We start from the raw sequence: 25,284 nt of genomic DNA, 5'->3' as shown, positions 1-25,284 counted from the left end.
TAATTATGTTCAAAATTCCAACTTTGGTGTTTTATTGCTAAATTATAAGATTATTATAAACAGAAGGTACTTGATCTGTTCTTCTCTCTTGGTCTTATTTTTAACGTACAATTAAAACAAATTTTGTTTTAAGCAATAAAACACCAAATTTGGAATTTTGATCATAATTATTTACATATATATGCTAAAATTCAAGATAGTCAATAAGGGCCAATGTCTCCACTATTTAGCGTTGACCATTTTGTTTTGATACAAGAGTTGCATTCGGATATTTAATATTCCTTCAGCATAACGACAACAGGTGTTTGTATGGTGAGATGATCGACGACGGGAAGTACAGGTAGCAAATTACATGTTCTTTAAATTTTCGGTGAAAAGCCGATGATTTGTCGGATTATAATATGGCCGACGAGAAGCGGACTATGAAACCAATGGCGAGAGGCTGAGCAGGGAAGCAGCCTACAAACTTGTGTATGCGAAGTGATCGACCGACTAGGCGATAAGGTGGCTGAATTTACTTTAAATTTACTCTATTGACTCCATCCAAAAGGTGCAAAATATGGGTCTTCTAAAAGCAAATTATAGTCGTTCCATACTCTTCCTACCATCACTCATAAGCTGTCACGTATGCATCCATGGTAGTGTGAAGTGTCTAATAAACAAACAATCAAACAAACAATACTCATAAGTATTAACCAAAATAGTAAGAACCAGAGCACAGTGTGGCAGATCTTACTCCGTTCTGTATCACGAAAAAGTGTCTGACTAATTGACTAAATTGACTAATTGACTAAAACCCCCTCAGGACGGGTCGCCTGACACCTTGGGATTCGGGGTTATGGACGTCATATTGAAAGCTTCAGTGTTGTATCGAGCCTAGCGATATGGCCGGATTTACTCCGTTACGCACTACTTCAGAGTATCCATTAGAGTGGGGCGCAGTTGAATGGAAAAACGCAAACTTCGTCCGATCAAGTGAGATCAAGGTTTTTCTGAATCGTTTTGGGACCCTAATCAACTGTGCAAAATATGGGCTCGATTGGTTGCAACCTCGCATGCCTCATCGCGTTTTAAATTTACATGGAGATTAGTATGGAAAAACGTACTTTTTAACATTTTCGCTCCTAGCGGCTTCAATTTATCATCAATTACGTGACTCAATACGTTAGCATATAGTCTGGAAGATGCCGAAAGACTTTGCTGAAGAAGGTACGTAGCTGGAAGGTCTACAAAAAATGTTATTACGTTTCGAAAATTGATGGTTCAAACCATATGCAAGAAATCAATGTTTCTGCCAGCACTACCGGGCACCTATGGTTATAGAAGGGCAAAACTCATCTTCCTTCTTGTCGAATTTTTTCTTTGTGAAATAATTCCGGATAGCTCCATTAGCTCAATAGCCCTATAAGATCAATTATTTTGAAATAACAGGCAGTTAAATTGTTGGTCTACGTGGTACGGCAGTGCTGGCAGAATGAATGATTTTTGCATATGGTTTGAACACTCAATGTTCGAAGCGTTATAACTTTTCGTGGACGTTCCAGCAACGTGCCTTCTTCAGCAAAGATTTTCAGCATCCTTTGGGTTATACTTTAATGCAATGTGCCACTTAGTTTACGATGAACTGAAACCTCTAGTAGTAGAAATGCAAAAATACACGTTCTCCCATACTAATTTCCATACAAACTTCAAACGCGATGCGGAAAGCGAGGAAGCAACCAATCGGTCACAAATTCAGCACAGTTGTTCAGGACCCAGAATGGCTTCGAAAAACCATTGATTTGAAAAAATGACCATGACGCCCCACTCTAGTATCCATCCATATCTCAGCGTAACGGGCATTTTGTATTAACTAATTTTTCTTGTGATTTTATCATCAATATCATCTCGGCCTGAGCAACGTGAAGCATTTAGTTTTTTATACTTTGAACCAACAATAAAATAATTTTTTATAGTGATTTGTTACCAGCGGTAACATTTAGTTATCTTACTGAAATAATTGAAGCCTGAAGAGCTCTTGCTTGTTTTTCTTTTACAAACGGTGAATTTAAATTTGTGGGGTGAGAGTGCGTCTTGTGGTGTGGTGATGAAAAGTGGTGTTTGGGGATTGAGTAGTTTACAATGTTATGAAAACTCATATGTGAGTATGTACATTATGTGGAACATAACGATTTGAAAAATGTATTGGAGGTAACCACTTTCCCTTCAATGGGACACGATCCCACCAATACGCTAGACTGGTGCTTTAACCTCCGTCGGCCTTCGCAACCTAGCGGCTACTGAATGAGCTCGAGATTCCCAAATTGGACGCATAGTCAAATCACTCGCAATCCATTTGTCATGCCAACACTTCCACATGTGTATAGTACACGTTCACATTAGAGGAACGTGAGTATTTAGAATGTCTGGTGGCTACACACATTCTTCATTAGCAACTGTACTGATCAAGTGAGGTTGTGTGAGCTATTTGCCAGTCGGTCGTCAAGCTCAGACCCGACCGCATTGCGTAGGCCCGATTGTAGACGCGTATGAACTGATTGCTCAGTTCGATAGGAGAAGAATTATTTCCAACTAGCAAAAGAAACCCAGCTTTGCCCGGGTTTTGCAAATGTCACAATGAACTATTTGCAGCACAACACTCTAGATCAATTACCGTGAGTTCAATTTGACTGACCCAAAATTGTATTCTAATGATTTTTTACATTTCCCCATTAAATTCACCAACCTTTTGTATATACAAACCTTGCGGATCCCAAAACGAATCGATTAGGGGAAAAATCTTGCAAATCGATCAAGCCGTTCGCGAGTTTAATCGTCAGGAAGGGAATCTCAACTCATTTTTATTATATAGACAATAGATAGATGCTAGAGTTAGAAAGAATACCTATCTGAAGTTTCTAGCTTCCTTCTATTTTTTCCGCGCTTTGGTAGGACGGTCTTGAAACCTTATTTCTTAAAAGGAAGTGGACAATTCAGAGACTCCCCGTTCCTCTTGTTTTTATTAATGCTCATTACTGAGCGTGAAGACGTGACCTTCTCAGAGGTTTTTCCCCAGAACGGTGTCCCTACAGGATTACCACCTAATATGATTAATAAAAAATATAATACCTACATGAAAATCGGTAGTGTCGAAAATAATCAACCAAAGACTTGTCTAAACATATCGAACGCATGCTATTGCTTTGTAGTGCATTTTACCTCTACGCTATGCTAAAGTACCGTATCCTTTCGGGCCCTCTAACAATTTTAAAAATAGAAAAAAGTGCTGTAGCGAAAAACGAGATGAGGTGGACCTGATGTTGGTTCAAAACATGGCAAACATCAAGATTGCAGCACTTTCTTAAATCCTTTGACTTCAAAATTATGGGTTCTCTAGGCAAATTGATCTGTATATATTTTTAAAGTTTACGTTTTCCCATACAACATCACCCTACTCCAATAATTACGAATCTAACGGCGCTACAGATAAAATAGGGGAACATGAGTAGAAACATTTCTTACCTGTGGTGCACTGCATAAAACGGCCATTGTCCATGCAATAAATATCATTATTTTTCCTCTATTTTTCGATAGATTTAGTGGCTGCAATACAGCATAATACCTGTATCAAGAAAATATCTTATATCAAGTGATACATACAAATAATTTATTTACCTATCAACAGATATGCAGACCAGCACGAAGCTTGACAGATGCAATCCAAACGTGCGGAAAAATGCCATCAAACGACACATGATATCACCTGCCCTCCACTGGACTGTGGCCGCCCACCCAATCTCTAGTGGCATCATTAAAAATGTTACCTATTGATGATTCCAAAGATTGTATTGAGAATACGACAGTGAAACGCATAATACCTATAGTAAAAGAAAATACGAAAGCAACTATTCAACAAGTAATATGACAGCGAAATGATTTGCTTTTGATTGATGGGTGATGTTAATGATAACGACAGTGCTTTTCGTCCTAAAGAAAGTCGGTCCTACATGTATACGAATTTCTTACGTTTTTATACACCATAAACTATGAATGTATTACCTATGTTCGGTTTGTAAGCTTTTTCGAGGGAACGCAATAATTATGTTTATGTTCTGCGATCCGAATGATGTTCAATAAACATTGAATTGTCGACTATTTTAAAACATTGCGTTGACATTTTTCATCGAACATGAAAGGAAAATCTATCGTTTTGTTATTTATAATTTTTTTTGCCATTTTCGTATACTAACTGTACGTTAGGGCTATAGAGTATTTATTTTAAATACTGTTAACTAATACATTATTCCCTTTTACTAGTTTACAGGTCTTTCGAATCAGAATGTTTAGTTTTTAGTTTAGCATTAGTTTTCGGGGTAAAACTTAAACAAACGAGTATAAATTCCATACAATACCATACCATACCATACATACAGCTAAACTTTTTTTATTCTTTACTAGCAGACCCGACGACGACCTGGCTTAGAAACCTCGCAGTTAATAACTGTGGAAGTGCTTAATGAACACTAAGCTGCGAGGCGGCTCTGTCCCAGTGTGGGGATGTAATGCCAATAAGCAGAAGAAGCAGCCGACCCGACGAACTTCGTTTCGCCTAAAGTTGATTTATTTTCTATTTAGCTCTCGAGTTATGCAGAAATTTCTGGTTCATTTGTATGGGAGCATTTTTATGTATATAGATATATATAGATATATATATATATATAGGTTATTAATTTAATCAGTAGAAAAAAATAAGCGTGTATAGTGGCTTATTCGGGGTTATGGTCTTTAGTATTCTGACCTATAGGGTAAGGGAGGTATTTTGGACCACCAGTTCGACGGCTCATATTTTGGACCACTGAGTGCAAATTCCTCTTGGTGGTCCAAAATAAGAGCTCCCGGGTGGTCCAAAATACATCCTTTACCCTACGCGGTAATGGCATTCGAAACATTAGACTATTAGACTGAGTATCGTAGAATTCTGGGTAGAGTGTCATAAATCAGATTGGCATTACCCGGAACGTCATTACTCAGTGTGCCACTACCCCGAACGCCATTATATAGAATAGTACAATGACCCAAATGGCCATGACATTCGGACTGGCGTAATAGAGCGAAAAGCTTTGTATTGTCCAAACGATGAAAAAGGCCATAGGGGAACTGGGGGTAGGACGCCCACGTTAAGGAAAATGCCATTTTTATCAATGAAAACCACCATTTCAGCCAGTTTTCATTAGCGCATACTGAAGAACCGCATATCTGCGACTGACTACCGATAGCAGATATCTAATTGTCCATTTTATTGCACAGAAATTTTATTTTTAAAAAGCACCGAAAAAATGATTTTGAAACCATGCGGGGTGAGATGCGCCAGTGGATGGGTTAAAACGCGCATGTGCTTATCATGCTGATTTTCATTTTAATTGCCTACATTAAGGCAATTAACCGAATGTTCAACTGTTTCGGTCATACAGAAATGAGCATGGGCATAATGCCCCACACACCGACCTCAGAAGTTTGAAGGCCCATAAAATCGTTTTAAAACCATTTTGACGACGATTTCGTGTGGAACATAAAGAACACCTGAAGTAAGCAACAGCATGGCTCATGGCTCGGTATTAATTTATCAATGTATAACAGCGACAGAAAGACTAAAATTCCACCGAGCTAGAATTGCATCAAAACACGCAAAAATCGTTTTTCGAGTTTTTCATGTATAACTAGAGAAAAATCATGAAATATATGTATCCAATGGCAATATTTTTCATTGCTTTATCGTATAGACTATTGAAAATAATCAAAATGGGGATATTTAACCTTATTCAGGGGTGGCGCGTTTTAACCCCTATGGGCGTGCTACCCCCACTTCCCCTATTTGTTTCAAGATTGGATTATCAGAACATATTATAACAACAATTTTTGGGAAAATCAAATAATTTTGATTTTCTGATGGTTAGATATATTAAAGTCTAATCTATCTTCGAGTAAGTCTATCAGCAGTTAAAGAAAATTTGTTCTATACAGCTTGAAATCACCAATGCGAAATACAATGTCAAAATCATCGTCCTTCCGAAAATAAATTTGTTTCTTATAGAAATACTCATGATATTATTCAACATCAAGATATCAACGGCTGTGAGTGAAAGAATCATGTATTATTCACGTTATGGAAAGCACAAAAATGTGATCATGAGGATGAGAGAATGATGACGACAGAGCGTTAATGAATAAAGCTTCCAATGAATGATTAAATTTGTTATGATTAAATCATTCAACTCTATGATTAAAGATTATGACTAATGATTTAATCATTTTAATAATGATTAATGATTATGATTAACGAATAAATTAATTTTCAACAATGATTAACGATTATGCTTAATGAATAAAACGTTTGAAGTATGATTAACGATGTACTGGGTTCCAGGGCATTGTAGTATTGAAGGCAATGAAAAGGCAGACGAACTGGCAAAACAAGGTTCCAATTTACAGTTTATTGGATCAGAGCCTTTCTGTGGAGTATCGTATTGTACGATAAAAATTGAACTCAAAAGATGGGAAGAATAAAGGGTGATGACAAACTGGATGGCCGTCACAACATGTGTTTCAATCAAAAGATTTATTGTGCCTAACGCCATAATTACAAGAAGGCTACTCGAACTAAACAAACGTGCTCTAAGTATTTTCACGGGCCTAAGTAACTGGGCACTGTCCGAGTAGATATCATTTTAAAAATATAGGCCTGGTCCAAAGTGATATATGTCGTTTCTGTAACATGGAACGTGAAACATCGGTGCATCTGCTTTGCAATTGCGTTGCATTATATAAACGAAGACGTCTAAATTCTTAAATGGTGCATACATGCAACCGGAAGAGGTTTGGACCACAAATCTCAAAAGGGTGGTTGGTTTTATCAAGAAGCCATCTCACCTGACTGGGAGAGCGACGCGTCCCGTAAATGCCCTGAGATTGGTTATCATCAATTGATTTTCCAGCCTTTTTGCAGCGCGTAATATTAAATAGAGAGTTCCACCACAAAAAGTTCAATTAGTGAACGCAGTGGTTTCTCGCCTCAACAAAAAAAAAGATTGACGATTACCGATCGTGATTGAATGCTGGCACAATATGTGTATGATTAATGATTAAAGATCGGTATGAATAATGGTTCTTCTTCTTTTTATTGGCATTACATCCCCACACAGGGACAGAGCCGCCTCGCAGCTTAGTGTTCATTAAGCACTTCCACAGTTATTAACTGCGAGGTTTCTAAAGCCGAAGAAATTGCCTAGACCGGCACCGGGAATCCAGACAACGCCACCCCTCAGCATGGTCTTGCTTTGTACTCACGTGTCTTACCGCACGGCTAAGGAGGGCCCCAATAATGATTAATCAAAATTAATTGATTATGGTTAAAGAGTAATGAATAAAAGCGATGTATTCAATGATTGAAATTGATGAATAATGAATAAACTCAAAACAATTATGAATATGATTAGTGATTAATGAATAAATATAAAATTCTATGATTGACGATTAGTGATTAATGATTGAATCATAGTTTTTGTATGATTATGATTAATGAATAATGATTAAATAACCCATTATTCATTAATCATGATTAAATCTATGATTAGTCACTAATGCTCTGCGAAGAACCTACTGAGCAAAAGTTATGAAGATAATTCATGACTCAGACTTATGTTATGGATCCTGTTCAATGAGCGCTTGAAGAAAATTGCAAACGCATCCGAGTATTTTTTTGTTGTTCATTTAGTCATTTTAATCTATTTCAAGCACAAATCTCAATCATCGAGTCCTCCCGCGCGAGCGGACTCGTTTGCGAATTTGAATGTATGCATCATGACTGGGTTTTTCATGCCAAAGCTCATCATTTCACTCATGTGCCAAAAAAAACATCACTTTGCTCTAAAAGCTTTCTACAAAAATCAACGCAGAATTGCAATACAGGTGTCTTCCCCGGTTTTGTCTACCTGATTTATCACCTTTTCGACCCGATTTTATCACGTTTTCGACACGATTTTGCCACCCCAAAAAAGTTTAAAATTTTAGTCGTTCTTTTTATTTCCGCAAATAATACCGCAAACAACATTGATTTTCATGACATAACTTTCACCGCCTGTAGTTTATTATAAAGTTCTGAGTACATGTGAAGGATTCTGTAAGCATTTTCGACAAGAAATAACGAAGGCACCGTTCACGCATTTGCCTTTCCAAGGCGTAAAATGATTCAAAATTTGTAAAATAAAATAAACAAATTTGAAATAAATGTTTTCCTGTTTTGTCACATACTCTGTTTCATCACTAAAATTCACCAGGGGGTGATAAAATCGGGATATTACTGTATATTGTTGACACACGCAAGAGTATATTATTCTATGCGACGAACGTCAATTCACTGTTTTGAATGAATGAGAACAAAAGAAAACCTGAGATGATTCAAATTGGTGATTTAACTCAGACTTGAGTGCTGAGTAGGGTACATTCCCGAGCAAGGTTTGAGAGTAAAAGTACAAAAAAACAAAATGTGTGGCATAAAAATCTTACTGTGACATGAACACGAAAACTTATCGATGAGAGCAAATCGAAAACTAAATTTGATATTGGTTCCGATAACAAAATAAGTACGTAGTTTGATGTCATATCATACAATATATAAATTTAGTAAAATTAGAACAAAATATCCTAGGTAACCAGTAAGCATTATATAAAGCATTTAAGTGGCAACTTAATCTAACTCATCTTAGAATGCAACCGTCACAAACGTCATACCCAGTTGCAATGAAACAGCTACAGTAGTGCTGCTTTAATGCATCCATCGAAGAAATAGTGCCAATGGAATAATAAGAATGTAGCTCAACTACTGTAATTAGTGTTATGAAAAACTCTCATATGTGAATATGTACGTTATGTGTGGAAGATATTGATTTGCTGGAAAATGTGAAGGGTATGACCGCTTTCCATTGATGGAACTCGAACCCATGACCCTACAGTACGCTAGACTGGTGCTTTTTAACCAACACTAAGCTACGAAAGGGGACTTCCCGTCCAGACCTTCGCAACCTAGCCACATAACGTACATATTCATATGCAGGTTTCGCCGCATAACCTGTAAATCAACGTCCAAGTCAGGTGGTTAATCAAGCTAATCCACGACTACATTTAGATTGAACTGAATTACTGAGTTGCGTGCTCTTGCCTACGAAATGCGAAGTCGGGTCTGTAGCTTGACGACCGACGTGGCAAATAACACACATAACCTCCTTGAGTCAGGTACAGTTGCTGATGAAGATAATGTGTATAGCCGCTAGACATTCTAAATACTCACGCTCCTCTCTAATGTGGACATGTACTATACACATGTGGAAGTATTGACTTGAGAAATATGAATTGCGAAGGTGATTTGACTATGCGTCCAATTTGGGAATCTCGAAGCTTCGTTCAGTAACCGCTAGGTTTGCAGAAGGCCGACGGAGGTCCTTCATGTAGCTTAGTTGGTTAAAAGCACCAGTCTAGCGTACTGTAGGGTCATAAGCAGGTTCCGAGTCCCATCGAAGAGGAAAGTGGTTACCTCCAATACATTTTCCAAATCAATATCTTCCACATAACGTACATATTCACATATGAGTTTTTCACTTAACATTTGTAAGAATTAACGTCCAAGTCGGGTGGTTTAATCCCCGGAAATAGGCAATTAACTTTGATTGAACTATGTAATTAGTGATAGGGTTATGTTAACGACAAGTACTCCTGTCAATAGTCGGAATGGAATAAACATTCTGCACGTACCGATTTCTAATCTCAAATGCTTCAAAGTTCATCGGACGAAATAGTCCCCGCTACTATGGTTCCGCTATATTGGAAAACGTTTGACGTATGAACACTACAGGCCTTAAAAGTGGAACGCTAATGCAGCTGTTCGCTTTGCATAACGAAAAACAACATTGTGCATTCAAAATGCTATTATAAGACTAATAGCTTCTCATGATTGCTTTGAAAATGCTTATTTAGAACAGCCAAGTTTTCGAAATGCTTATATACAGCATGGAGCATATGCAATGCCAGTATAATGCTACTATAGTGCTTACTTTAATGCTTATTGGTTACATGGATGTAATCAATCATGATGATTCATATTTGAAAACAAATTATGATTTCAATTTGATGTCAAAATCAAAATATGTTTTCTATATGCTCTCATTATGTTTTAAGACTTTGCTTATAAACACATAAAATATACCTTAAACTTACCAATAGATCCGCTATGGCTAAATGAGTTAACATCATATCTATTCGAGAATGTGATTTGAGCCGCCGTTTGATAAGAAGTGCCAGCACTGTTATGTTTCCTATGGCGGATATGACCATCAATATACTGTTTGATGAAAACGAAACTATGATACTCGTTTATTATTACGTTGTTGAATCCGTTACCTGTAAACGATGATCTGTAGCTTGTGTCCATCGTTGAATTGCATATCGATAGGCAAAGGCGAATCCGAATGGTTACTATTTGCATCATACCAAGTAACGTTATCGTAAAGATCCTTTTCGTTTGAAAGACTCGAAAGGGAGTGTGACGAGTATAGATCTTGATTTGTGTGTTCACCATAAGTACGGTTGAGAATTGACAATACGTCGTCTCTAGTTTCAAGAACAGGGTACGACATTCTTTCTTCAATGTGTGCGGATTTAAGGTGAAAATGCTTCACTACAAAAAAAGTGTATTATCCTCGTTACCTAAAAAGAAGAAAAATAGTTTATTAAAATGTTATATTTTAAAAAATTAAAATATTTTTTTTATCTCGTTTAAGCAAATAGTGGAAAATATTCACCTGCCAAATCGAAATTATTCTATCTAATTCAGTACATATTTTGACCATACATATTTTTACCAGCTAATCCTATTTAGTCACTCGACTTCAAGTAATCCAACTAGGTTTTACAATTTACAATAGTTATGCCCTTTTTAATGCAAAGTATATGTTAAGGCTATATAATAGCTCCAAAAACATTTTTTTTTATATGAGGCCTTACAAGTGATGTATGTGTGTGTAAATGGCTCACTTTTTTGGCACTTATCCTAATCGATTTGCTTGAAACAAGATGCAATCGGCGGAGCATTCTATCCCATTGATTGGCCGAATCGGACTATGGGCTCAGAAGTTATTGCCAAAATACTTATTGCCTTTCTTGTATACAAAGTATTCGCAAGGGCACTTATTATAATCGCTCCAAAAACAAACTTTTTATCCAGCTTGACTACCAATCTACAAGGCAGACAAAAATAAACTCTTTTTCGTTAACATTCGATTGACAACGAAAATGACAACTTTCGTGATCATTTTCCAAAGCTCTCATAGATGTGAAAAAATTTCTCCGCAGTACAAATAGCAAATGCTATCCAAGCCTTCACTGTCGGAATGCACCACGTGGTGGCCAAATTTAAAAAATATCGTAGTAGATTTTTTCCTGGAGGTATGTTTTTCTTAGACGACTATCTGGCAAGTATTTTTCGTTGCGACCAAAAATGAGCGGAGGAGTAGATTTTATTATTAGCGTTACAGTAATATACTCTGAAAGAGAACAGCTTCCTAACACTGAACTGAAATTTCCGTCTCAGCAAACGTTTACTTTCGATTTTCCAGTTATAAACGGTACCCATTGATTTGTTTATTTCTTCATCAACAAAGACATTTGCACAAAGCTTCGAATCTTATAATTTTTATTTACTTCTCTTACTAACACTCCTGTTATTTCAGGTATTATCGAATAATAAAATATGCCTCTTCTTCAATGGTTCTACATTCCAACTGGAACTTGATCTGCTTTTCAATTTAGTATTTAATTCGCATCTCATCAGTTATTAATTGAAAGTTCTTCTGTGCTCGCCATTGCATGAGTATGAATCTTGTGTGACCTTTTGAAAAATTGATATTTCTTCAAAACAATCCGTTGAATTGAAACTCTTATTATTGTTTTTGATAGTTTAGGGATTCAACTACATTACGTAGAAGTTATTTGCAAAGCAAAAAAAATGGTTTAGGGATTCAACTACATTACGTAGAAGTTATTTGCAAAGCAAAAAAATGGACTACATTTACATTACAAAAAAAGTTTAATTCGGGTGATATGCTACACCTCAAGGGGAGATGCCGCCCGTGGGAAATGTTGGATAAATGGGAACAAAATTTTTCAAAAAAAAAAACAATCATATATATTTGTATTTCAACCCAAAAAAAAAAACAAACAAATTCATCGCGTGAACAATTTCTTATTTCAACTGTGTAACAATACACAGTCATTATTAGGCTGTTTTTTTATTGGTTTTCTCCCACAATAAAATACACAAATGGTCAAAAATTGCACATAATGCCTTTTTCTATATCCACGACGTTTTTTCAACTTGTCTAGCATTCTAGGTTGGCCTTATATTTTACGAAACAATGTTCTGCCATTCCTGATTTTTTTTTTGTAGTGTATCTTCTCTTATGATACGAAGGATCGGGACGGTAATGGATCTGTTTCTCATTATCGTGATGTTTTTTGTAGTGAGCGCGCATAATAATAAAAACCCTGATCGATCCACCTAGCAGTGATTATGCCTTTCTCGTGCAATATTAAACATCCCAATCAAACAATCAAATGCATTATCGGGAAAATAGTTGAAATATATTTATTGTCAGATTTTCTGGATATGATACACTGCGCGGCGTTTGTAATGTTCCCAAATGGGTACTTGCACAAAACTTCACGCGGCGAATGACTGTCGAAAGGTACAGCCCGCGCCAAACGATTACACACCGCAATACTATTCCTCCCGCATAAAAAGAATCAAGTAAACATGAGGGGTGCAGAAAGCGCGGCGGTACCTTTCATGAAGGGTTCGCCGCGTGCAATTTTGAGAAAATCAGGCAATATATGCTAGCTGTATGTACCGGCCTTGCTTACACACTTAAAATAAATCGCCGACTTCGGTAAAATTTTACCGAAATCTCAACCGCTGAACTGATGCGGTAAATTATTTTACTGATTTTCGGTGATTTTGACAGTTGAGCAATGGAAAAATTACAAAAAATCTCTGTAAATTAATTTACCAGAACAGTTCAGCGGTTGAGATTTCGGTAAAATTTACCGAATACTGTAAAATGAGCTAAGTGTGTAGAATTGCCAGTTTGATTCGCAGTTTTTTGACATTCGGAAAATGAATAAACCAATTGATCAATAGGATAATTGTGTTTTCTTATTGGTACTTCATCATTTGATTAAAAGAAGGCAGATTTCATTTGAAAACATTGATTTATTTTCAAAAAGGTAGCAAACCCATAATCGCCTTATTCCGCGCAAACGTCTATTTCCAAAGAAGGTAAAACATCCACCGATGCCTTATTCCGGGCAAACGTTTATTTTCAAAGAAGGGATCACATTCATCATTTACAGGGTGTCTGGAAATTATCCTTACAGATTTTGATAGTTTGCTTCTACAAATCAAAAACAGACAATAATGGACTGAATCGGTATATGGGCATAACAACTCAGCAGGCATATATATTCTGAGAACACTGAGCGTCATTTCATGTATAAAAAAAATTCTTTGTGAATGCCGGTTTTCCGGTTTTCCGAACGAAAAGGAATTGCCTTCCTACTCAGCCGATTTGGATTGAATTTATCATTCGGTATGGTCTATCCTGAAATCAACAGCCATCAAAACACCGAACATATCATCGAGACATTTGCGAAATCATGCCACAATCATCAAAAATGTGTGAAGAAAAGTATCTGTATAGAAACGTTACGGCCATCGTGATTTTTCCAACACGATCGAAGGCGTACAACTCAGGATACGGAGGTCATTTTAATGTGAACAAATTCAGCTTGTTTATACTGTGAGTCCTATTATGCCGTAACATGCAATGCATGCTGGTTCTTTAATTTATTCCAACAAATATTTAAAAACCTGTCTTGTTGTATGGATAATTGGCAGACACCCTGTAGAAGGAAACACATCAATCATTGCTTTTCACTGGGCAAACCATGATTTCGATTAAGGGTTGAATTGATCGATAATTAAACAATACTCCTCCCCCCACACCCTCCCTCTTTCCATAGAGCATCTCTAGCCCTTCTATCGTCGTCTCCTTTAGATAAGGAATGTGTGTTCCAAATTGGCGTCAGACGGCGGTACCAAGATCGACATAGGCGCACGGATCAAAGAAAAGCCTTTGCCGAGTTTAAAAATATCTGGAAAAACAGGCCAGATAAGTAGAACGCACCAAAATACGAATTTTCAAAGCTCCTAACACGTGAAATCTGTGCTGTTATACCGCTAGCGAAACTGTTGGTGTGTATCCAGTACGGAGAACACTTTCCAACGGCTGCAGGTGTTCATTAACAGATGCCTGCCGGTATATAATTCCGAACAGTTGGCCTCTGGCTGAATCTCAAACGCTTGAGCTCCACATCGTCCGTTGTCACCAGAAGCCGATAGCAGCAGAAATTCGGGATCGGAGGTAGGGCTGGGTCAAATTCAGCCACACTCTACGTAAGACTGCGGAAACCGAAAATCCCTAGTAAAACAAGCAGTAGACTGGAACCCAGCCCGGACATCGCAGCAGAGAGCAGACCCAGAGAATCGCGGCGACCTCAGCATAAAGAAATAAAAAGTCGACCGAAATCTAACCTGGCAACAGGTTAAAAGCGATAGCCGGGCAACGCTCAGGATGGAGATCTTTCAAGTCGGCCCTTTGCACCACCGGAGGTGTACAGGATCCGTAAGTAAAGTTCCAAATTTGGTTAAAATCGGTCGATGGGTTCAGATGTTATGCTGGACATACCACAAACATACATACAAACATATAGACGTTGAGTTTCATATATAAAGATAGCTAATAACTATATGCAAATGAAAAGTAAATTATGCAATTAAAATGTCGGAGTTGCCAGTTTGATTCGCAGTTTTTTTTCGCAATCGGAAAATGAAAAATCTAATTGGTCAGCAGAATAATTGTGTTTTCTTATTGATACTTCATCATTTGATTTAAAGAAGGCAGATTTCATTTTGAAAACATTGACTGTTGATTTTGAAAAAGGGATCAAACACAAAATCGTCTTATTCCGGGAAAACGTCTATTTCTAATGAAGGAAAAACATCCATCGATGTCTGCTTCCGGGCAAACGTCAATTTTATAGAAGGGATCACATTCACCATCCAGAAAGAAACACATTAATCATTACTTATCACTGGGCAGAACCACGCTTTCGATGATTTTAGGGTTGAGGTGAAGTCGATAACTAAACAATACCACTCCCCACACCCTCCTTTTCCATCCCTTAACCCACTATCGTCTCCGTAATATGAAGAATGTGTATTCCAAATTTGGCTAAAATCGGTCAAGGGATACACAAGTTACACTGAGTTGATCGATAACTGAACAATACTCCTACCCACACACCCTCCCTCTTTTCCAAAGAGCATTCCTAGCACCTTTACTCGTCGTCTCCTTAAGATAAAGAATGTGTATTTCAAATTTGGTTAGAAATCGGCCCATAGGGGTTCAGAAATTATGCTGGAACATACACACAAGCATACACACATTGAGTTATATATATCAGAGCATTAGTGAATGATCATAGATAATGGTTTATTCAATCATTATTCATTAATCATAATTATAGAATCTCACGTTTAATCTAACCACTAATCATATTCATAATTGTTTTGAGCTTATTCATTAATCATCAATTTTCATCATTGCATACCTCGCTTTTATTCATTAATCTTTAATCATAATCATATAATTTTCCCAATTTGGAATAAAGGTCATTTAATTTGATCATTTATAATTATTAATCAATAATTATATCTATCGTTAATCATTATTCATACACATAGTGTGTCAACATTGAATCACGATCGGTAATCGTTAATCATACTGCAACGATTTTTTCATTATTCATAAGCACAGCACATGTTTCGAAACGGACAAATTTATATGAAATTTGCGAAAAAGAATCCACGTGTCTTAGAGGGACTCGAACCCTTAACCTCATACTCTCTAGATAGGCATGATAAACCCTACACAACAAGACCACTTAAAGGTCACGTTTGCGGAGAAGCCATCAGAATCCGAGTACCAACATCCACCGCGGTTAGCTCTTTTTTGCAAATTGAATATCTTTCGGATGCTTGATTTGTCCAATCTTCACATGTGCTTTACTGTTGTACCGTGGATAATCAAATTTCGGACACACTCAAACTTCGGACGCTTCAATTCGTATGGGAAATTTTCTGAAATATTTCATCGAAACGTTTCGTTAAGCTGGATCGGAAGGACTAATAGTTTTAGCTTGTTTTAGTATTGTTACATTCTAGTAAGACATTTTAAAACAATGTGACGAAATGATTAATAGACAGCCTGGGCTGTGCAGTGAGAATTGTTTTCATTTATTCTTCCCGGTACTGTGTAATCAGGTGTCCGAAGTTTGAATCTTTGTGTCCGAAATATGAATCAAAACCCGCCGGTGTCCGAGGTTTGAATCAAACAGAGGCCGGACATTTTCATAAATTGCGAACATTCTTCGCAATATCTTGCACATATTTAATACGTAGCTCAAAGATGAATACTATACTTAGTTATTGCAATGGTGATATAAAAGGTGTGATACAAAATGTGAGTTAACAGGATGATTGTATATCAGAAAGTGCTTAAGCGTCCGAAGTTTGAGTTTGCACGGTATATCCACAGTCAAGCGAGTGTACCTTGTTTATTATTCGAGAGTATCACACTCTATGCCCGCAACAACGGGCTGGGCTGATTTGTATAGGCTGACTTGGATGCTCACTCTACCCTCCTGTGCCATGCCTCGATGTGGCGATAGCGATAGGTACCAACAGTTCTGCGCTACGACCCTCTTACATCGACATGTGCAGTTCATGCTAACACCTATGCGCTCACTCTTCTGCCATGCCTCGAGGTGGCGACTGCGGTTGCCATCAGCTGCGACACTCTTATCTACACAGAAAAAAATCCGTGGTAAAAACTACTATTTTGTAGACTACGCTCTGTTTTTTAAACTACCATGAAATTTCAGTGAATTTTACCACTGTTTCAGTTCATATGACAACATTCCGCATGGTCCACAGTTGATTTTTACTGCGCGCATGGTAAAATCAAACGGGTTTGTTATCTGCTGAAAGCCGTCGGTGCATATTCTTAAAATAAACCTAGGGGCCCTCCTTAGCCGTGCGGTAAGACGCGCGGCTACAAAGCAAGACCATGCTGAGGGAGACTGGGTTCGATTCCCGGTGCCGGTCTAGGCTAAAACGTCTAGCATAGCTCTTCTTTCGACGTCGAAACGAGGACATACGAACAGTACGTGCTCTGCAGTTTCATCAACACCTGGGCAGTCAAGGAAGACGGGGCCCTCCGCTTCCCAAAACCTGTGGAGGTACTGCCGAAGCAGCCAAGGCCGGACAGGAATTGGTCAGATGGAAGTGAATTTTCTCATGGGGCCTCCCCACCCAGCTCGATATGTTAGGTATCAGTCGGTGGATTCACCTACCTTTAAAAGAGTTATCCCACTCGCGCTGCTATCTGGCAACCGAAGTCACCCTGATGCGGTCTCTGGTGCAACGTAACCGGATGACCAGCCCGACTGGCATAATGCTCGCTATCACGTGTGTTATCGTGTGATATCGTGTGGTAGGCAGATATCACTCTGAGATACATAAAGCGGTACGTGCTCTCCAGTTTCCGCAGGTAACTGGTTACCCTCTGAGCTATCGCCCAGGACGGGCCACCGTACCTAAGAATCACTGCATGTTGAACCGACTTGTGGTTGTTGACGATAACCACCTCCGTCTTATGTTGAGCGAGCTCTAGGCCTCTAGCGTTCATCCAGTCCGCCACCGTGCTGGACACGTGTGCTGCGGTCAGTTCTACTTAGGGAATGGACTCCTCGTAGATCTCCAAGGTTACGTCATCGGTGAAGCCGACGATCTTAACCCCTTGAGGGAACTTTAGCTCCAGAGCCCCGTCATCCTGCATTGGTCTCGTATAATAGTACACGGTTCTGGAAATAGCTTTCTAAAATCCGGTACAGGCCCACCGGATGGCTAAGCCGGAGTAACGAGAGTGCGATGGCATTTCAGCTTGCGCTGTTGAATGCGTTCTTCACGTCAAGTGTCACTGTGCCCAGGTGACACTGTTTTATTGGGTAGACATTAAAAATTTCTGGATTTATATTTTAAGCCATTTTTAATACCACCGGCAGCAAGATATCTTTAAAAATATGGTAAACTGGTTAGGTACCAACGTTATATTTGAGCTTTTGTATTGAAATATCATTGGTTTCTGAAGCTTATTGAGTAGTTTTGAGTAAATCAAGTGTAAGGTACACTGAGGGAAGTGGAAAAAGGGGGTAAGTGCTTGAAATGTCATTTAAGGTTTCGCGAGAAACGCATTTATAAAACAATTCTTATTTGCACACAATGTCCCTTTTTTCAGTGAATTTGATTCACAGGGGATTATTATAATACAATTAAACTAATCACATTTATTTGTAGTGGTTTGTACCTTGAAAGCAAATAATTTAAAGATTTCACACTTACCCCTGGTATCAAACACTGCGAGGGAAGTGTACAATTTGCTGATCACACAATGTTTCCTTCCCTCCAGGGTTTACTTTGATAACTGTGAATCTTAATATGTCCCTTCTTTTTGCCTTTCTCGTACAACAAGGTTATACCGAAAGGCTATCATTTCACTCCTAAATCGAACTTTTTATAGAAGTCTCGGAGACCCATGATGTTATACCCCAATCGACTCAGCTCGTCGAACTGAACAAATGTCTGTCTGTCCGTGTATATATGGGTGTGTGTGTGTGCACACGAAAACCGAAAAACATTAGCCACTTTTTCATATAGTAATTCTTAACCGATTTTCGCGCAACAAGTTGCATTCGACAAGGGACAAAGCCTTGTTGATCACTATTGAACGATTGAACGAACTGATAACGATCGACCATTGCGTTTAAAAGTTGTTAAGAAAATGGAATCGAACTATATAAGCGCCATATAAGGTTGGTGTCTTGCCTAAATGCGAGAAAGGCAGTATCACCACTCGGTGAATTAAGTTGGGTTTTTATCATTGTGATTTCATTGGTGATTGGACTAATATACATAAGAAAACGCCTAATTAATCCATCTATATGTATTGATGCCTTTTTGATGTTTTACCTATGAAAAATGTATTAGAAAGATAAAAATAACACTGATAGGTGAATATATTCCATAATTCCAATATTCATAATGAGTTTCGCCGTTGAATGCTTTTTTTGGCGAACAAATTGATTAAGGACAAGTGCCTTAAAATAGGTGATAATTATATACGTGTTTTGCGCACACACATACATACCAACACGCACACATAGACATCATCTCAATTCGTTAAACTAAGTTGATTAGTTTATAATCCTGTATGTTCCATTTTTCTTATAAAAAGATCATCTTTGGGGCGAACATATAGATTTTACGTACACTTAGTGTTCGAGACGGCAAAACCACCCTCCACTAGCTACATATTATGAGAATTCCTTGAGGACCTATTCCATTAAGACAATGAAATTATTCAACAAAACATACTCAGATGAATTATCGTTTTGATTTTAGTTATATGTAACTACTCTTCACAATTGAAGGTCAGGGTAACAAGGGTTAACCACTGGGGTAAGTGGAAAAACAACTCCCAATTTTTAAATCTATTTCCATAAATTTCAAGCGACCAAAATGGTATGAACACCCACACAGTTGGTGCAAAATTGACTGTTTTTGATAGCCCATTTTGATTGAATGCATTTAGATCATTTAAACTGGTTTTACACTTATTCAAACGTGCACTATCGGTTTTTCCGTTTTCACTTCCCCCAGTGTACCTTATAATATTTAGTTTTCAAAAAAAATGTAAGAGATTCCTTATGGATTCCTGGTCTGACAAAAGAATTTCTGAACTACTGGGTTAACCATTGGCATTGCGGATGTGATTCTAGTGATTCTAATGATATCAAATTTTGATAGAAATCTATGTCTTTTTTGAGATTTGATGTGCTATACGGGGTAGAGTGCAAAACCTTCTCATATTTTGATATACTTTACCCGACCGGTTCATGCAACACTCTATTCCAAAATAACAGGCCAAAAAGCGAAGCAGCGATGCGGTGCTCCGAGCGAAACGCGATTTTGTCGAAACTATGTCTATGACAATAGCAAACGAAAAACTAAATCGTAACTCAAAATAAATACATTTACATAGAAACTAACTTGTTCGTAATGACTTTAACGTTTAGATTATGAATTCATTGATTTTTCCTATAAGATACTCCTTTGCTTTTATTTTGAACAGGTGTGGATTTGAGACATGTTTCAATTTATTAGCATTATATTTAAGAGGTGCTATATATGAAAAACGACGTTGGTCTTAAGTGAATCAACCCGGGTAGACGATAATAGCTCATTAACAGTAAAATGCGATATTGATAACAAAACATGATATGAATTTGTTTGAAATAAGAGTAAAATAACAAGCGAAAAAAACAAAAAAAAATACCGAAATATCATAACAATATCAGGTTTTGCCATTAACAAGAACTTATCAATATCTTGAGCTATTAGTTTGTTCTTGTTAGTTGCAAAACATTTTTATGATATTTTGGTGCAAATTTTTGTTATTTTCACTAGCTATTTTTATTCTTATTTCAAACAAGTTAAAATCATGTTTTGTTATCAACATCACGGCTTCTACCCGGGATGCTCTTGCAAATGCCAAATTACCAGTTTGTCGCGTAGCATGAAATTTTGTGACATTGCTGAAGGTTGTATTACAATGGGTAGTGTTGTACAATATACAATGAACCATAATTATTCTTTGTAATACCCATAAGCCAAGAAGGGGTAAAATGTTATGAGAAGTGTTTGTATAAAGGGCAGAAGTTGAGTGAAAGTATGGCAATTTAAAAATAATTTTAAGACATCTATTTTGTAACACTTGAAGCCTGATCAGTTAAGCATGCACGTCCCCATACTGTTAGTGGGGGATCGAAATCCGTACAGCACCGAAATCCGTCCACCTCATGAGATATCACTAAATTAGGGGGAATTTAGAGGAAGCGAAGAAGGAGTAATACACACCGAAACGTCGGAAAAGTGGACGCAAACCCCCTTCTAGCTTGTCATAAAGACTGAAATACTGAAACGAAAAAACACCGTCGTCAAATAATAATAAAAGTCGAAAGCAACAATTAAAAAATCTCGAAATCACATTTCAGATCACCGGAGTGTACTAACTTATTAACTTGAACATGAACTATTGATATTTCTCTTTTCACTGCTCTCGGCGTATCTTTTAAGATTATGATTAAGGATAAAAGAAGAAGCACGATGAACCCCTTCTGATTAAGATTAATGATTAATTATTGAAAAAAGCGATAGGATTTTATAAGTATGTGGCTATAGTCCTATAAAATTATATTCATCAAGGTTTGCAGTGATGGTTTAATATTATGGATCATTTCGATCAACGTCGTGATCCAACAACACCAAAAATCGTGTTATTCATTCCATCGTATATATATATATACTTCAATTTCATTCTAATCAGACGAAATGCCAAAAATTTAAATTTAAATTCAAGGCTATCAATAATCCTATCTGTGTTTTCACTGTGATAGATTTTAGTGGTTGCAAACAAATCAAATACTTGCAAAAAGGATTGGAATGCTGAAGGCATGTATTTAATTATTACTAGAAGGAGCGATAAGCTTCTTCTTCCTCTTGGCAGGTCTCCATTGAGACATACCCGCTTCATAACTTGGTGTTTTTTAAGCACTTTGACTATACAAGTATAACCTACAAGGTTTTTAAGCCGTTTTTCATTCGTACATCATGTGGCTAATACTGTAACACCTTTATGCCCAGAAAAATCGAAATGATTTCCAGCAAAAAATATTCTAGAACAGCAATTGAACCCTTGCCGCATCTTTGTTAAGGAAGGCCCGATGAACTACCGACTTCAATCACGAATTTCTGTTTAGGAAAACCGACAATGTACTGATACACAATTAATCACGATTGAACTATAACTATAACGTGTCACAATCATTATTTTACTTATACACTATTGCATAATTTAGCTGTATGAAACTATAGACAAATTTGTAAAACTCACATTTCTGCATCAGATTTAATTCAATGATCAGCAATTTCACCACATGGTATTGTTTCAAGCGGTGGTTCTATTCAATTTCCAAAATGTAATCTCCAATCTACTGGTCACGGTAGTTTATGTTTAGGTGCTGGTCAAAGTTTGACTATTTCATTTTCACCTCCACGTTATCACTTGTGGTTTCCGATTACTAGAAATGGCTCACTTTTCTCACATCAATCTTGTTTGGCGGTGAGATGTGAATTTGAAGGCGGTTGATTTATAAATAAGCGGGCACATAGGTTTTGGATTACGGTGATGTTTTGCGCAGCACAAACATTGATAATAGAACGTCCAACCACACATACAATCTCCATCTTTATATACCGGTCACTTTTGAAGTGCAATCCTCCGACAGGCTTTGTTATGTGACAACAGGATAATAAGCGACACACTGTTTCACCGTTTCTTTTTGCGCTTGACGGTCATAAGGATAACATTGACTTTGGTGTCGAAGAAAACGTCTCTAGACTATATTCCTATACAATTTATCAGTTCCATTCGCAGCATGTAACTTCTGTTCTCCGTCTGTTAACGATGCTCTATTTGAAGTATATTTCTTGCAACTGGTAACGAGAGTTCGCTATTATTAAGGCTCAATTTGGCAATGGTGGGAGAAGAATAGCTTGAACTAGGGAAACCTTTCCGTTCTTCTATTGATTTGAAAATTAGTTTACCAATGCAGCAAGAATAATTAATAAAAACTTAGACTGATCATCAGTGGAGTAGGTAGAAAATTGATCTGGGTGGGTTTCTTAATTTTGTTTGGTGATGAAAATGACATATCTTCATTACTGAATATAAATTGCATTCAACTTAGTTCCTGTTCAGATTTACTTCCTGCTCAAATCTTTCAATTGTGTACAATGAATGTTGGAGCGTTCTCTATACTTAAGGTAGAATACTGAAATATTTCATATTTTCTCTTGTTATGCAGGAGTATGTGAAAACAATTTGCCTATTAACACACATTGAATTGTTTGTGTGAAAAACTGCAGATTCCCATTTATAAACGGTTCATTGAAGTCAGTAAAACTGTTTCAAATAAATAATTATACAGTTTTTACATTATACATTATTAAGTGTTTCGTACTTGGCTCGACTCGACAAGCTTCGGAAAAACTCGTCTTAGACAGTTGAAGACATTCCACTAAAAGAGCTTAAATATTTTTTTAGAGTTTTCCTTCCGGATGACGCTGTTTGCCAAAAATCATAATTGTTTTTGCTGATGCCGTAGCGGCATCTGAATCGAAGCCAGGGGATATTAAGCAGCACCTAAATCGGGATCATGGGTCCGTTGGTGAGCTAACCTCTGAGTCTGGATAAAATTAAAATAGAAACGACTTAATTAACCGATTAATACCGTCTTTTTGCGTTTAGCCAAGATACAAACTTAAATGGTTTTATATGGTTCGATGCACCATTTTCTCCATAATCTTTAAACGCAACGGCCGATTCTTACAAATTCAATAGTGATTAACTAGAATTACTGATTAAGGTTTACTCTACCGCCATTGGGGGTGACAATGAGTCTGGGGGGTGAGAATGGGTCATCGCTCTCACCGGCAGCCTGGAGGTCGTAGAGCAAAATCGTTCAAAAAGGTCTCTTATATTTTTGTCTTCTTGCCGTCAGATACATTCAATCCATTCTACAAGCATTCTAAATAGTTGAAACAGTGACCCATTCTCACCCCCATTTGACCCATTGTCACCCCCGACGACGGTATGAAAAGTTTTGTTTTTTGTGCGCACATGTGCACATACAACCGGACTGACAGACTTTTGCTCAGTCGAGCTGAGTCGATCGATACATAACACTAGGGGTCTCCGAAGCTTCTATGAAAAGTTCGTTTTTGGAGTGAGATGATAGCCTTTCGGTACAACTTTGTTGTACGAGAAAGACAAAACATAGTATGTTTAGGAAGGTCCAGCGGAAAAAAATAACCAACCTGTCCTAGCTCAGTAAGGTTCATATTAGTAGGAGGAACTGGGAAAACAAGTTGGGCCACGTTGCCCGTCATCTTGCCAAGTGTGACGCCTTGGCTTAATAGTATTGAGCTTTTTCACGAGCCATAGCAAAAAAATAACATAAAAAGAGAAACTTGGAAAAAATAAAAACCAAATGAATAGAAATAGTAACATGAAGATTAAATTTCAAAAAAGCATTATGAAAACTTATTTTATAAGCGTTGGGAGGATTAAAAGTAGTAAAAGTTTGAAAAGGTATGAATAATAAGCTGAATAGCTTTCTCGTTTATTATCCATGTAGATTTCCATTGGTATATTTCTTCTTCTTATTGGCATTACATCCCCGCCTCGCAGATTAATGTTCATTCAGCACTTCCACAGTTATTATCGACTAGGTTTCTAAGCCTGGTTAGGGGAGATAAGTATGAAATGCGCCACCACGTTTTCTTGATTATTAACCCAAACTTTGTCCCAAAATCTTGAATGGCTGAAACCAATTAACATTTGCAAGACGTTACACGAAAAAAATTAGTCAAAAACACTGTATTTAAATTTTTAAAAATAAAATGTTTTTGGCTCTTTAAGATTCAATTTCGCTATTTTCGTCAACAATGCATTTTCTTTAGTTAAAAAACACATTTTCTCCTTATTACAATCAGTCTAAGACATTGACTACCTTAAAGTATAAGACTGACACTAATCTTATGCAAACGAGTGTAACTATTTCAGTTAAAAATATAGGAATATATTGATTATCATTTTTGGTGGTACATATTACCCGGCGTCGTTTATTTTAAATGGAAATACACTATTTTGGAATAAAATCATTTTCTTGTAATACTGTTGGTTTTTCTTAAAAAATCTTGAACCCAGCGCCGTAGCGTATGGTTGGCCAGGTTGGCCCCCGCCAAGGGCGCCAGGCCTTAGGGGGGCGCCGAAATCCAGAATTGCCCTATGGGAAATGATGTAAAATCTCATCAAGGTTTCTTCTACGCGGTTGGATACAACTTGAATTTTCTACGTTTTTTTGTTGTGAATTTTGGTGAGGTTAACGCGCATTGATTTA

The 25,284-nt window shown here is 37.3% G+C and overlaps 1 protein-coding gene across 4 annotated transcripts in view; it reads right to left on the bottom strand.

The window, feature by feature from the left end:
- Positions 1-25,284, bottom strand: part of LOC134211800 (adipokinetic hormone/corazonin-related peptide receptor variant I-like) — a 49,862-nt gene that overhangs the window by 11,764 nt on the left and 12,814 nt on the right. For all 4 annotated transcript variants that reach the window (XM_062689048.1, XM_062689049.1, XM_062689050.1 and 1 more), the window contains exons 2-5: positions 10,429-10,734; positions 10,246-10,369; positions 3,655-3,803; positions 3,502-3,601 (exon numbers count right to left, since the gene is read on the bottom strand). In XM_062689048.1, coding sequence (XP_062545032.1) covers positions 3,502-3,601; positions 3,655-3,803; positions 10,246-10,369; positions 10,429-10,664 — 609 coding nt within the window. In that variant the 5' untranslated portion in view covers positions 10,665-10,734. The remainder of the gene's footprint in view (positions 1-3,501; positions 3,602-3,654; positions 3,804-10,245; positions 10,370-10,428; positions 10,735-25,284) is intronic.

Source organism: Armigeres subalbatus, chromosome 2 (assembly GCF_024139115.2).
Source record: "Armigeres subalbatus isolate Guangzhou_Male chromosome 2, GZ_Asu_2, whole genome shotgun sequence".
Classification (NCBI taxonomy): domain Eukaryota; kingdom Metazoa; phylum Arthropoda; class Insecta; order Diptera; family Culicidae; genus Armigeres; species Armigeres subalbatus.
Note: the sequence above shows the minus strand (reverse complement) of the source record. Positions and strands in the feature narration are given on the sequence as shown.